Source organism: Talpa europaea, assembly GCF_964194135.1.
Source record: "Talpa europaea genome assembly, chromosome: 11".
NCBI lineage: Eukaryota > Metazoa > Chordata > Mammalia > Eulipotyphla > Talpidae > Talpa > Talpa europaea.
In genome coordinates, this window is record NC_140078.1 from 11782653 (window position 1) to 11798465 (window position 15813).

A 15813-nucleotide genomic window follows, 5' to 3' on the forward strand; every position below is an offset into this window, starting at 1 on the left:
TTTTTTAATATGTGCCATTCTCACTGGTGTAAGATGGTATCTCATGGTAGTTTTGATTTGCATTTCCCTGATGACAAGTGATGTTGAACATTTTTTCATATGCCTGTTGGCCATTTGCATTTCCTCTTCAGAGAAGTTTCTTTTTAGCTCTTCTGCCCATTTTTTGACTGGATTATTTTCTTTGTTGTTGTTGAGTCTCATCAGCTCTTTGCAGATTTTTGTGATCAGTCCTTTATCATTAGTGTTGGGTGCAAAAATGTTCTCCCAGTTGGTGGGGTTTCTCTTTGTTTTTGTTATTGTCTCTTTTGCTGTGCAAAAGCTCTTTAATTTGATGTAGTCCCAGCTGTTTATCTTTGCCTTCACTATCACTGCTTTGGGTGATGTGTCTGTAAAGATGTCTTTGATGTGCAAATCACATAGTGTTTTGCCTATATTTCCTTCTATATATTTTATGGTTTCAGGTCTTATGTCTAGTTCTTTAATCCATTTTGAGTTGATTTTTGTGTATGGTGTGAGGTAGTGGTCAAGCTTCATTCTTTTGCATGTAGCGACCCAGTTTTCCCAGCACCATTTATTGAACAAACTTTCTTTGCTCCAATACATAGTCTTTGCTCCTTTGTCAAAGATTAGTTGACCATAAATCTGTGGGTTTATTTCTGGATTTTCTATTCGATTCCATTGGTCTGTATGTCTGTTCTTGTTCCAATACCATGCAGTTTTGATGATTATGGCTTTGTAGTATAGTTTAAAGTCTGGGAGTGTGATGCCTCCATTCCCTTCTTTTTTTTTTCAGGAGAGCTTTGGCTATTCGGGTTTTTTTGTGATTCCATATGAATTTCATCAATAATTGTTCTATTCCAAGAAATATATTTTTAAGGTTATTAACTTTTAGCTTTAAATGATTGTGGTTAGAAAATGTATTGACCCAATCCTGTACAGCTTCTTTGAGAGATTTATTGATATTATACTTTAGCCTATTACATAACCTTTTTGTAAATAATCCACGAGCATTTGGACAGAAGTTTCATTCTCCCTTTATATTTATTAACTATGACATTGGCTAAAGTTTTCAAATACTGGTTTATTAAATAGTTTTCTTCTCTTATGACTTTTGACTCAGGCAATTAAAACTAATGTTTTTGTTCATTTAATAATTTTTAATTTTTGTTGAAATTCTAATTTGGCACTTTTACATGAAGTTTGCAACAACTGTTTTCTGTTTATTTGCATTTCTCTATTATATGTTTGTTCAACTTGTTATTTTTAAGGTTACTGAGTCATTCTGTTTTAGGTGTTTATCTTATAGCATATATTTAGACTTTATTTAGACAGCTTGAAAATGCTTCTCTGTTTTAACCCATTTATATTTATTGTTGTAACCAAAGTGTTCTTTTTTCTTGCTTTTGCCATTTTTGTTACACAGGTTGAATAATTTCAATCTATTTGTTTAAAAATGCATTTCCTGTATTCCATTTTCTCTTTTTTTCAATTTACTTTGCTTTTTGTTTCATTTTCATTACTAAAAATAAATCCCCCAGTCTTCTGTAGAAAGGCTTCTGTTGTCTTCTTCCTTGTGGAATGAGGTAGTGATCACATTTTCATTTCTGCAAACCTTCCCCCTACCCCTTGAACAGTTTTATTTAAGTATGTCTGAAGGTCCCTGTTATCTTAATAACCTCCTCATTCCAGCATGTTGTTATGCTGGTGCCAGCTGCTCTATGTTTGCCACAATTGTCATTCTCAAGTCACTTTACATAATTCCCAGGCAGTCACATGTTGTCTCATTGGTAGATCTTACCACCCAAGGAAGCTGCCTGTCCATCACCACTTCTCCACCAGTTCCCTACTCATTTATTATAGTTGTTGGAACACTAGAACCCACTGAAATTACCAATCTCTGAATCCACAATCCTGGAGTGACCAAAAGGACTGCAGAAGGCTTCTATACACATGTTTTCCTGTTGATCTCATTACCCATCTCTATCTACATGCTTGAACTGAAGAGTAACAGGCAGGAGGAAGAGGGTTTATTTTGTGGGATATTGCAGTGGGAGAGATGACAAGCTATAGGGATTTGAATCAGTAATAGCATTGATATCCAAGTAGTTTTGATCTAAAAAATAGTTGCTTTATAATGGTTCAACTTAATAGCAGCACTAGAAAGACAGGGTAGATGTGAGAAATATTAAGCAAACAACAAAAAGGCAAATGAATATGAGAAAGACAGGAGAAGTCCAGCAGAAGTCCAAATCCCACTCCTCAATTATGATGTCCATATTTCAGGAGAGTTAGCCTTTGAGTAATGAGGGAGGCAGTTTGATGGGAAAGCTGCTTAGATAGACTATTTATAAATTGTGTTTGAGGCATGGATGTGATATCTAGAGGGAAATACAGTCAGACTGGATGAGGAAGACTGATATTAGGTGAAAGGTCAAGTGCTTGGGATTATTAGTGAATTGACAACTATTAAAGGAAGAGTATGTGTAGTAAAAGTGAGTAGGGGATCACCCCATTTAAAGACTGGATGTAGAAGAGGAAGTGCTTACAAAGAACCTATGGTCGAATAACCCTGGATTTATTATTAAAACCATAAGAGTGAATTGTCCTCTGGGTCTCAATATCACTCCAGGATTGTGGATTCAGAGATTGGTAATTTCAGTGGGTTCTAGTGTTCCAACAACTATAATAAATGAGTAGAAGATTGAACAATATCTACTGGACTTCACAACTGGAGATTATTGATGTGCGTTCAAGAGTAGTTTCGGGACTAGTATCAGGGGCGGAGTCCATATTACAGCGAATTCAAGTTTTGCCATGGGAAGTAAGGATGTGTTGAGGATGAATGCAGATAACATGACTGAGAATTTTAAATGTGATCGAAGCACAACTGAACTGTACTAGAGAAGAACCTGTCACCAAAAAGTAGCCTTTAAGAGAAACCCAAGCATGTGTATGTCAAAGTCAGGATGAAAGGGAGGGTTTGGAGCTAAAGGATAGAGAGACAGACTAGAATAATGAGGAAACCAGAAGATGTATCAGCAGTATTGCCCTGCATAGTGGAGGCAGCAGAGGCAGTGGCTGGTGTGGATGGGGATTAGGGTGATGGGCTAGGAGTTAGAAGTCAGCTCCTTTGTTAGCCTCTGGCTACTTTCCTTGCCTGCTGGGATCAAGTGGATGAATGTTGAAAGGGGAGTAGGTATGTGCTGTACAGAGTGAAGATGGATTTGTAGTAGGGTTGACAAAGTTAAAATAAGGGCATGAAGGAAATAGGCTTTAGCAAAGAATGGTTTGGATGATTAGCCAATGGCGTGGGAGGACTTGGGGACTGTTGAGAATATAGGAAGTTCCAGGCAGGTTTATGTATGAACTTTAGAAACATTGAACCTGAGGAGCAGGCTTAGGAGGAGAGGAATATGTCAAAATATAGGGAGATAGGATTACCCATTTCTGGGCTGGAGAAGGGCAAGTATGCATGTGTCATTGAAGTTGATTGGAAGACAGAGTCACTGGAATTTGGGATCTTGGGAGTGTTGGCCACCGTATCCACATAGACACACCTCCTAGGTGAATGTAAATGTTGGGTGACAAAGACACCCTTAACTGAGTTTTAAAATCTTATAAGTAACTTGGGTGGGAGTCAGAATGGAAAATTCAAAGAACTTGTTACTGTGGGATTCCTAGAAATCCTTGGAACTTATTTTCAAGAGGTGCTATTAAGAAATCCTAATGAACTGTCTTCTTTGGGGATGAGGAATCAAATCAGGGTAAAACCTCCTTAACTTAGGGTACATTCTAAGCTAAGCTTCTCCCTCACCCTTCATAAGAAAGTTGGGTGTTAGGAAGTAATTCTTCTCTGTGATTCACTTGTAACAACAGTGAAAAAGGTGCAGATTGGGGTCTCCAGGCCATGTTTGGGTTGTTTTTCCTATATCCAAGCATTCTTTCTGAAATCCATTAAAGCTGTTCCGTGTGGCTGACTTTTCTTTTGCAAGTCACCAGAATGTGGCCTTTTTACCTTGTCTTGAAAACCCAAGGCAATTACCAGGGTAGCTTCCTTGTCTGATATAAGGCCTTTTTGGGTGGTTCTGATGGGAAGCAGAAGCAGAAAGGGTTTGGGGGCTGGGCAGCTTCCTATGATGAATGCCTACAACCACTTGTGCGAAATTGACTCCCTCCTGTGTGTTGCAGGTGATATTTGAATCCGTCTCTTTGAAGGGTCATCCTGGCTACATCGCTGTGGACGAGGTCCGGGTCCTGGCTCATCCATGCAGTAAGTCTGTTCCCTCCTCCGAACGCTGTCTTGCTTCATGGCAGACCGGGTAGCTGAGAAACTGCAATCCCCCCTATTCATTCAGCTCACAAACACATCTCACTCTCTTTTTTAATCCTTCAAAAACGCTTACATGTTCAATGCAATCAGTCCTGAATAAATCCATAATTTTGCCGGCCTGTTCAACAGGCAGCACCTAGAGGAATTTGCAAAGAGTGGCAAAACATCTTCGTTTGAATCTCTCTCCATTATTAAGGGAGTCTAAAGTCCTGATTGTTTATTAGTGGGATTCAGACCACTGAAGTGGAAGAATTAGAGGGCTTTGGATAGAATTTTGTGCAATTGTCTTAAAAAAAGAACACCACCAAAACACTGAGAAATTAGCGCACTGTTCACTCACAGGGAAACATACCCCAAAGCTATTAATTCTTTAAAAGTAATTTTAAATATACTCATCAGCTCCCTTGTAGGCGTAAGGAGAGATTTCTCACAGTGGTTAGTACTTATGGTATAGTGTTAAGAGTGCTCAAAGGCCCTGCGGGCCTGTCCAAATTCCCCGGGAGCGTCTCTCTTGGCTGGATTTAGTTTACCATCTTTGACTGGGTTTGAGTAAAGAGCTCTGATTCCTTGGTTCACTATATCTCAGAGGTGACAGGCCCTGGGTGCAGTATTCGAGATCTTGTGACATTTGGTGTGTGTACGTGGGAGCTGACTCAAAGATATGTGGATGGGGATGATAGCAGCCTCTAGGAGGGCTAACTGGGGTGTCTCCTCAATTTGGTAGTATGCTACAGAGGAAATTCCCATTAGTTTCTGGCTCTAGTTTCTGCTATTGACCTTGGTGCAGTTCGCCGTTCCCTCAAGAGATGTCCTGTGTCCTGAGTCATTCTCATTCCAGCCTTCTCCATGTTGCTTTCATTGAAATGACTCTACTTCTGCAACAAGTTTGTCAGTTCCTCCAACATCAACATTCCTTTCCTTGGCACTAGAACACCATTGTTTGGCTTATTGCTGGAGCACCATCTCTGGAGAAATTTGGGACACGTTCACAGGGTTTTGGCAAAATAAATATGATCACTGTACCAAAGAGTCTTCCTTCCCAGAAATCGGCCTTCCTCCTGGAGTGCTCAGCTTCAGCTAGACTCTCCATTAGTCTGGCCTGAGATCCCTATTCTCTGGGTCACTTCCTGAGTTTGGGATTATTTTCAGATGTGTCTGTCCTCTCAATCATGTCTGGCAACCGTTTCTGTAGAATCACATCTCATGTGAAGAGAGTCCCCACAACCTCCCCCACCCTGCCCACCATTCCAGCAATGCAGCATTTTTGAGTAGATGAGTTCCCCTCACCAGGATTAAGTCTTCCCCTTCCTTGACTCCTAGGAATTAGTATCAGTTAGTTGCCCATTGGAGAAGGGTCTTCGGTTTCAGGCTGGGCTGACGTGCTGGGTGGTGTCTACTCTGTATGTGGCCACTTCCCCACACATGCTCTACGCTCTGCAGCCCAGGTTTGCAGTCTCTCTGAAACAAATCTCAGTCTTTCCCAAGCTGGGCTTCCTCTAGAGGACACTCACCTTGACTTGCATTCCTACTTACCCTGTGCTTGGTGCTTCCATTTGCTCTTTCTAGTATGTGGTGTGTGGCTCTTGCCCTAGATTATGGCCTGACTCTCCCAGGACCCTGACACTCGGCTCTAAAGAGAGTGTTCACCTCTAGCTTGAGGCCCAAGCTTCCAACTCTCTCTTGATCCAGTCTCAACTTGGCCTTAATGCCAAGCACTGTCCATGGTTTCCCTTGACAGCTGAATGCTTCTTTTCTCTATAAGAACTATACACAGGAGAAAGTTTTCTGGATGGAGTTCGGAGCTGTCTTCCTAACTCCAAAGCTCATGGCTCCTCTTAGAATTGTAAGGGCTGCTCCTGAATTTAGGATTCTCCTGGCTTCCTCGACTCCTCCTGCCAAGGAGTGTGGGTTGCATGCTCGCAGAATCACTGAGAGCCAGTTACCCCACAAATGGGCCATGGGATACAGCTCAGGAATACATAACTCTGGCTGTGTTCCTGCAAGATGTGCTTTGGCTAAGTTCCACTCTGATGCTCAGGCAACTTGAGCTTAAATTACCCAGAAATCAAAATGTGATCATTTTAATATCACAGAAATCAATTCTGGGATAGTGGCTGGAATTGGAAACAATCCATTTAAGCAAATGTACAAATACTGGCAGTGCATATAACTCATCAGAGGTGTGTCTACAGCTCATGTGGAATTGGGTGGAGTCTACAGAAGCCCTTCCCAAGACCTGGCTCTGTCTGTCCATATCCAGTCCAAGTTTCTATTTAACCTTTCTTTCCACGAAGAAATGATTGAGCACCAGAGCTCCTGCTGGGCATAGGAGATACTAAAGTGATCACAATGGGTTAGATCCTTGTCCTTATGGTGTTAACTTAGCACAGGGGGAGAAGAAGGAAAGACAGGAAATGCATGGCTAATATTAAATATTAATTGACATTAAGGAAATGACTGATACAATTTCAGACAGTGCTAGTGCTCTGGACGGGGGTGTGGGCGGGATCCTCAGAAAGTGTGGTATTTTTGAAGGTGTGTTCTGAGCAGACACCTGGGTCATGGGAGGCAGGTCTCTGCATAAGGGTTTGTTTGGGCAGGGAGCTCCTCTGCCAAGCACAGTACATACAGATGCTCTGCCATGCTCCAGCGAGGACCTGCGTGCTGCTGTCAGGTCATCCCGGGCATCGGGACACCAAGGCGAGAGACTCAGGGACTGTTGGGGAGGAAAGTAGTTCTGACCCTCCAGGACCCTGGATGTTATCATGACCAATTTAGATTTTTAAGAGCAGGGAGGTGTCAACTGGCAGAATTTGTGCCGGGGACTGATGTCATCTCAGACTTGCTAAAAGATCACTTTGGCTGCCCTGTGGAAATTGAGTTGAAGGGGAATAGATAAGTCAAGACAACTATTAGGAAGAAAGTTCTGGAGTCTTGGAAGAGAGGGTAGTGGCCGGACCTGGGTGTAGTTAGGTTTCCACTTATCATTTGACGTGTTTGATTGAGCACGGCCTCCCTCTACCCCAGGTGCTGTCCTGAGAGAGTCAGGCAGATTCATCCTGTGCCCTCACCGGGCTTCCACTGAAATCAGCGAGACAGACAATGAAACAAATAATCAGGTCACCACAGATGACCTGATCGACAGATTCATTTTGCTGTTAGTTTTGTATTAGTTTGCTTACAGGTGCCACTAAACATCCCAGATTGGGTGACTTAGTTCTAAGGCTAGAAGTCCAAGCCTAGACGTCCACGGCAAAGTCGGATCCTGTCCTTCACCTTGGCTTGCGATCTCTCTGTGTCCTTACATGGTCTTCCCTCTCTGCACACATGTGTATGTCACATTTTCTCCTATAAGGATACTAGTCATGTTGGATGAGGATCTACCCTAACCACCTCATTTTATAATCGTTTCCTCTGTAAATTCCCTGTCTCCAAATGCAATCACAGTCTGAGATGCTGGGCTTGAGTCTCCAATATATGAATTTGGGAGGAACCCGAGGGCAGGCAGTGCTATGATGAGGCACAGAGCATGGAGGTGGGGTAGTAGTTTAGTGACGAGGGAGAGGCAGCTGGTTTTGTTTGATGGGTTAGATTGGGAGGCAGAGATGTCACAAAGGGCGCCCACTTATATTTCTGGCTTCACTGGCTGGGTGGTGCAGGCTGAAGGTGGTGAGAGTCTGGGGAGAATCAGGCACCAAGTTGCCAACCACTCAGGGGTAGTGGGTCTGCTTGTGGGGTTAAAGGCAATGCACCCCACATGTGGCTTCTGCACTGTCCTTTGACTGAAAGTGCTCCCCGTCCCCTTGACTCCAGCTTTAGCATTAATACATTTATGATTTCACTCTAGATTGTTAAAAATTGAACTATATTGAGAACTATGCATTCTCTTTATGTCCTCAGGCTTTTAAATTCTGTACTTCTGTCTTCCAAATCAGGTTTTCTATTAACATATGGTCAGCATTTATCATTAAGTGAGTCCACTAAATATGCCGAGAGTTCCAGGGCGGGTTTGTGTGTGATGTGCAATTGTATTTGATCGATTTAGGCTGGGCTTTATGATTTTAGATATGGCCTCACAGCTTCCAAAACTGGACCACAAGACAGGTGCCATACTCAGAGAAAATTATTTTCTCTTACACACTCAAAACACTCGTCTATTTTTTTTAATTATTATTATTATTTTTAAAGATTATTTATTTATTTATACAAGCACTGGGTACAGTCAGAAGCGCGGGAGGGTGAGAGAATTCACCAGAGCCAGAGCAGGGAGCAGAGCAGGCAGAAGGACCGAGGTACACTGCTGAGGGGAGCAGCAGGCGGCAGGAGAGGTCTGCGCGCCATGTGGGACCCTCCTCTGGTGGCCGGGGAGCAGCTGGGGATCGAACCAGCGCTGCAGAGGCTGCAGGCAGCTTCACAATCCAATGCTCAACCGCTGCGCCACTGGGGAGGCCCTCTCGTCTATATTTTATAGCCCATTTAATGTTTTTGTATTATTCTCAAAGTATTTTAGCCATAGTTACCCTCTGCCGCAGTTTCTTGGTGTTAGCCGTTAGCAGGGCTACTGTGGTTATAACCGTGTGTGATAAATGTCAGCACAATTTCCACCCTGTTTTGAAGTTTCTAGCTCCTGTGTTGACTTTTAGCATTTTATAAATTTTTCCTTTTTTTTCCATCTCACCCTCACAGCGCCATGTCCCTGGGCCCACAGACAGTCTGCAGCACGTACTGGGCTCTCTTCTCCTTCGTCTGGCTTCCTACCGAGCACTGTCAGGTTTAAAGAGTGAGATAAAGGGCACAATAATGTGTCTTCAGATGCTGCACTGACATCTGCAGGAGTTTAAATGTCACAAACATCAAGGCATTTTGCCCCAAATGCACAGCCAGCTTTCTGTTAACCCCAAACCACAAGCTGGTGGCTGGTCTGCACCTCAGGGTCCACTGTGTTTTCCAGAAGGTTGATGACTTGAAGCTGCTGGCATTCTTCCTACCTCAGAGCTGTAGATGCAGGGGGACTTGCCCTTGAGAGAGTTGAGTGCAGACCTCAGAGTATGGAGCTGGAGGGATGATGGGGCTCAGAGAGGCCAGGGACGCAGATGTGCTGAAACAAGACCCCAATATAAAGAGGTTCCCCAGAGGGACCCAGCTCTTGTGAGCTAGGGATGAGCTAGGGCTCGCAGCACAGAGACAAGGGTTAGGACACATGATGGCTTCTTGCATCAGGACCACAATCTAGGACAGGGGTCATGTGATCCTGGAGGGGTGGGCGTGTCATCGGACTTATGGGGCCAGACTGCTCAATATAGACCACTGGGAATTGTTCATAAACTTACGTGAGAGCTATGTATCAGAGACCACAAACAAGAAGCACTGCTGCTGATGTGCTTTAAGTCGGCCTGGTTGTTTTCATAAAATTCAGCCTAGATTTTAGAATGAGAGTTTTCAGATTGAAATTTCAAGTTCTTACCGGTCTTGAGAAATCAGATGATTGGCTACCTTGAGCCAAGCACTCTTGCCTGGCCTCTGCTTCCTGCATTCAAGTAGCAGCTGCCCCTTTTCAAGTCCTTGCCTCTTCTTTTTGCAGCCCCCAAATTGAGGCTGGTGTCAGTTATCAGTATCGTGCTTGCAGTGTTTGTTTTCTTCTCTAGAGAAGTCTTTATTTTATCCAAGTTTCTATCAGATGTGGGGAAAGTGAAAGGTGGGGTTTGGAGGTGGTGGATTTTTTTGTTTTGTTTTATAACTGAATCACTTGATTCATTTACTTAACTGTCTGGCGTCGGCAAATATATGAGGTCAACATCTCTGCTGAAAATCATCAGGGATTTGTCAGAACATGATCACTAGGGGCCATTAATCCTCTAGGTTCTCTAACACTGAACCATAAGGGAGGGAGGCGGAAGATGTGAGGAGGGAGGAATCAAGGCTGGTGTGATGGTGAGAATAAAGGGAAGTCAGAAACAAGGGGCACTGGTCCCAAGAAGATCCATTTCTGGTTGCATAGACCCCAGAGGTTAAGCCACTTGCTCAGTGTCCCTGAGGGTAGAAGGGACATCCCCGAGAGACCCAGCATAGGGCCTCCCAGCGCTGGCATTAAGGGCCTGCTCTGCCTCCTTCCATTAACCCCCGGCGTAAGTGGGCACACCAGCTTTACTCTCTTCCGCTTGAACTGGTGGTTCCAAAAATAACTTTACAGAATTTTCCAGGAGAGCAAAAAGGAAACAATTCCAGACATCAGAGCAGCCTGGCATTTGTAGGTTCAGCAGACACAGGCATCTCCAAGGAGCCCGAAGGAAGAGGGTTCCCCTGGGCCTGGGGCTCTTGACACTCCCATAGCTGTGGGATCCTGAAGGTAGCAGGCAGCATCTCTGAGCTCGTGGCATCTCAGCAACTGAGCAGGTGTATGATTTGGCCCAGCAGACCTGCCTGTCAGGTCAAGGTTCTCAGCTTCTGCTGGGCCTGGTAGGTGGAGATGCAGTTTGGTAGATAAGATGGTTCTTACCGTGACTTCCATGAGAGAGATGGCATGGAAAGGCTCACTCGTGGTGAAATACTTGGCAGCACTGAGAGTAGCTGGGAGAGTCAGCACAGTCTTGCCTGTGAACTTTTCCTTTGGCCACTGGAGTGCAGGTGACCCTGGGGTGCAGCACCCCAGAGCAAGAGAACATGCTAATTAAATGCTGAGTTTTGGGTTAAAATGGACCTGGACTGAATTTTGTTTCTATCTCTTCCTCACACTGTGTAGCTTAATAATTGTGTTTGCTTAAATGAAATTAAATGAATAATTTAATAACAGCATGTCTGCTTACAGGAATGTTATGAAGTTAGATAAAACACATGAAGATGGCATTGTCGGAAGTGTCAATAAATGACATTGCTGTTATTTGCCCCTCTGGATATTTGAATTCCTCTGGAAAGGGGCAAAGACCCCCAAATGTCTGTGATCCACTTAGTAACTCTACTGGGTCCCTCTGGGGGATGCCCATTTATTGTAGATTTGGTAAAAATGGTCTTTGGCACCACCACAGCAGGTGTCTCCACATTTCCACCTTTCCCCCCTCCTCTGCTCTTCACCTTCCTCATCTTCATCATCACTGTCATCATGAAGACCAGGCATGTGGGTCTCCAGCTCAAAGGTGCTTCACTTCAGTTATTTTTTTGTTCTGTTCATCCGGGCTATAGGGTAGATTCCTCTATGGTGAAGCCTCCTGCCCCCACCTCTGATTTCTCCTGATCGTGATGGTATTGCCCAGCAGCTAATAATCTGAGTTTTGAGGTGCTTGGAGACCAGGATTCATTGTCTTGGGTTTCCCGCTCTCTGGCTCTATGACTCTGCTTAGCTCTGCAACCCCTCACAGCCTTACATTTATGATCTGTAAAACAGAGTGCCCAGTGCATGGTGCTTGTGAGGTTTAAGTCATTGAAGCATGGAAACTCTTAGAACAGTAAGTACCTGGCTCATCGTAATTGATGAGTTGACAGTAGCTTTCACCAAGACATACCACCTCCTCAGCACAAATACCCGCACCCCACCCTGCCCAGGTCCCAGTGCCCATCCTGAGTTGCCATGTGCTGAGAGGGAGATGGTGCAGGCTGTTGAACTCTGTCCTCATGTGCTCTTTGACCTCTCTCTTAGGAAAAGCACCTCATTTTCTGCGACTCCAAAACGTCGAGGTGAACGTGGGGCAGAACGCCACGTTCCAGTGCATTGCTGGCGGCAAGTGGTCTCAGCACGACAAGCTCTGGCTCCAGGTAAGGAAGGCAGTGGTCCCCTCCTCACACCTGCATATTCCTTGGCAAGGGAGGAAAGAGTGTGCTGTGATGATAGGGCTTGGTGGGTCAGGCGGAGGGCTGTTTTTTGAGGACCTCTTCTCCTTGGGTGATGCTCTTTATCCATGATCTTCTTCAATCTAAACCTTCTTTCTGTTCTGTGGGCAAGCTCTGGCCTTTTGGCCTGGGTTCCCAGCTAAGCAAACTGAGTGTTTTAGATTTTGGATATGTGACATCGTAATCTTAACTGGAGCAATCTTGGTTTCTTGGGATGCATCAGTTTCCTTTGTGATGGGTAACACCCGTCCATAGCATCTGGATGAAATTAGAGGTCACCCTTCACCAGAGCAAAGCCATTTGCTCTGACCATGACCATCAGGAAGGTCTCCCAGGAGGGCATGCTAAATTTGAATCTGTTTCACTCTTATTTTAGCTTATTGAGACTACTCCCAAAGCCAGAGGGGAAAGGATTTTTTTGGTGGAGGTAGGAGAGAGGGGTGGGACACAGAAGCAGACACAAACTGTTAGAGCACCGTGCATGTCTCCTCAGTGCTAGCAGAGACACTAAGTGCTAAGGTAGCCAGATGGGAGAGCTGTACTGCTCAGGGAAGGCGCCATGGCCACCTGTATTTAAAGTATTGGTATTTTTAACATTTTCTGATTTTTTTTTTTATTTTTAAAAGATTTATTTATGCATCCAAGAACTGGGTTGCAGGCCAGAGGCATGGGGAGTGAGAGGATTCACCAGAGACAGAGTGGGAAGCAGAACAGGTAGATTTACTGAAGTACACTGCTGAGGGGAGCAGCAGGCGAGACAGGAGAGGTCAGCTCTGTCAGCAGGCAAGACAGGAGAGGGTCAGGTCAGCTCCTGGCTGGGGATGCACTCATGTCACAGCAGCTGACTTTAACCCCTGCACCACCAGGGAGGTCCCTTGGTGGTTTTTTATTTTAAACTACTTTTTTGAGGTATAATTGAGATACAGTATTTAAAGCATTTTGAGAAGTTTTGACATAGGTTTATATGTGAGACAGTGACTGCAGCCAATATAATGGACTACCCATCAGCCCAGAAGTTTCTTTGTCCTCATTTGTTACCCCTTCTTTCAGCCCCTGTCAACCTCATTGGTCCCCAGGCAATTCTGATCTACTTTGTCACTGTATATTATTTGCATATTTCAGAATATTATATATATATATATATATATATAAACAGCATCATGCAGTATGTACTCATCCTTCATGCATCATAATTATTTTGAGGTTCAACTATGGTGTTGTATATCTTAAACATTTGTTGTTGTTGATAAATATTCTACAATTTCTTTATCCGTTTGCCTGTGGGTGGACATTTGGATAACTTTTTTCTGGCTATTAGAAAAAAAAAGACGTCATGAATATTCAGGGACAAGTCATTAATTACATGGACACAGACTTTCATTTCTCTTTGGTAAGACCTAAAAGTGGACTGACTGGGTCATGCGGTAGGTGTGTGTTTGACTTTTCAAAGAATTGCCAAGCTCTTTCCCAAAATGCTTGCACCTTTCTCCATGCCTATCAGTGGTGTGAGAGGTCTAGTTGTTCCACATCCGCCACATCCTCACCAATATTTGCTATGGTTCATCTTTGTGGTGTCCATCATTTGAATAGGAGTTAATGGTAGCTGGTTATGCTTTAAGAATTCTTTTCTCTTTATGGCTAATGATGAATATCATTTCCTATGCTCCTTTACCATCTGTATATCTTCTCTGGTGAAATGTCTATTTAAATATTTAACTCATTTTTTATTGGTTTGTTTGCATTCTTGTTCTTGAATTTTGAGAGTTCTTTATATATTCTGGATACAAGTCCTTTGTCAGGTGACATCCTCTGAAAATATGTTCTCTCCTACTGTGGTTTGTCTTTTAATTTTCTTAATAGTATGATTTGAAGAGCAACTTATTAATTTGGACAAAATCCAATTGATCGTTTCTTCCACTGTTTTGGATTTTGTTTTTGACCCCATTTCTAAGAAACCCAAGGTCACAAAGTTTTTTTCCTAAAATTCTTTCTAGAAATTGTATAATTTCAGTTTTTACATTTAGGTCTGTGATCCATTAAGAGTTAATTTTTGCACATGATGTGAGGTATGCATTGAAGTTGATTTTCGTGCATTTGAATAGCTCAATTGTTCAAGCATCATTCATTGATGAAAATGATTGTTGTATCATTTTCATCTCCATTTATGTGAGACTATTTCTGTTTTTTTATTCTTTTTCCATTGATCCATTTGTCTATCATTCTACCAATATCACATTATTTGATTACTGTAGCTTTGCAGTAGTTTTTAGTTTTGAAATCAGGTATTGTCAGTCCTTCAATGTTACTATTTTTTTTTTTTTCAGGTGACTTGGCTATTCTAAAGTGTTTGCATATCCATATAACTTTTAGAATCACTCTGCCAGTTTCTACCAAAAAGCCTTTTGGGATTCTGTTGAACTTGATCACAATGATTCTATAGGTCACTTTAGGGAAAACTTATCTTAGCAATAATGTGTCTTCTGACCATTAGCATGGCATTTTTCTTCATTTATTGAAGATCTTCAGTAATTTCACTCAGTGTATTTCTGTAATTTTTAGTGTACAGTGTCATCCATACTTTGTCAGACTTATTCCCTGAGTATCTCATATTTTTTATGCCCTGGTGAAAGGCATTTTAAAAACATCAATTTCTTATTTTTCAGTGCTAGTATATAGAAATACAATAGACTTTCATATATACAATAGACTTTCATGTATGAATCTTGTATTCTTTATCCCTGTCAAATTCACCATTTATTTATAAATGAATTAAAATAAAATTCGAGTCATAGGTCACCCGCCTTATAGCCACATTTCAAGTGCACAGTAGCCATGTGTATCCAGTGGCTGCCATGTTGGACAAACAAAAATGGAGAACATTTCCAACACTGTAGGAACTCTTACTGGAGGGGACAGCTCTAGGAAGATGTTGCCTCTGATTGAAAGAAAAAGGAATATTTCTTTTTTTTTTTTTGACTTTTTTTTTAATATTAAATTTTATTTTTATATTCCCCCATACAATTGCAAACGCCCCATTCTGACCCCAACCCTTCCCCTCCCGCCCCCCACCCCCCAAAAAGTGTCTCTGGTTCATAGTTTTTTGTTGATTTTGATTTTCACTTTCTTATATTCATTTTCCTGGTCTCTTATTTAAGTTTTCTAGATTCCTGCTATGAGTGAGACCATCCGGTATTTTTCTTTTTCTTTTTGGCTTATTTCGCTGAGCATGATCCCTTCCAGAGCCATCCATGTTGCTGCAAATTGCATGTGTTTATCTTTTTTGAATGCTGAGTAATATTCCATGGTATATATGTACCACATCTTCTTGATCCAGTCATCTATTTTTGGGCATTTGGGTTGTTTCCAAAGCTTAGCTATTGTAAACAGTGCTGCTATAAACATAGGGGTGCAGGTGCTCTTTGGAATTGATGTTTCAGTGTCCTTTGGGTAAATACCTAGGAGTGGAATTGCTGGATCATATGGAAGCTCTATGTTTAGTAGGTCCAGAAATCTCCACACAGCTCTCCATAGTGGTTGGACCAGTTTGCACTCCCACCAACAGTGCAGAAGAGTTCAAAAGGAATATTTCTTGAAGAAATATTGACATAGTTTGGGTGTTGGTCCCTAACCCATGCCCAGCACTCTAAGCTGGGAATTCTGGC

The 15813-nt window shown here is 42.7% G+C and overlaps 1 protein-coding gene across 11 annotated transcripts in view; it reads left to right on the forward strand.

The window, feature by feature from the left end:
- The window catches only part of PTPRT (protein tyrosine phosphatase receptor type T), a gene marked incomplete at both ends in the record, with an annotated part of 916214 nt that overhangs the window by 346440 nt on the left and 553961 nt on the right, over nt 1–15813 (forward strand). For all 11 annotated transcript variants that reach the window (XM_084248172.1, XM_084248169.1, XM_084248173.1 and 8 more), the window contains 2 exons: nt 4189–4270; nt 11961–12076. In XM_084248172.1, the coding sequence (XP_084104298.1) occupies nt 4189–4270; nt 11961–12076 (198 nt within the window). The remainder of the gene's footprint in view (nt 1–4188; nt 4271–11960; nt 12077–15813) is intronic.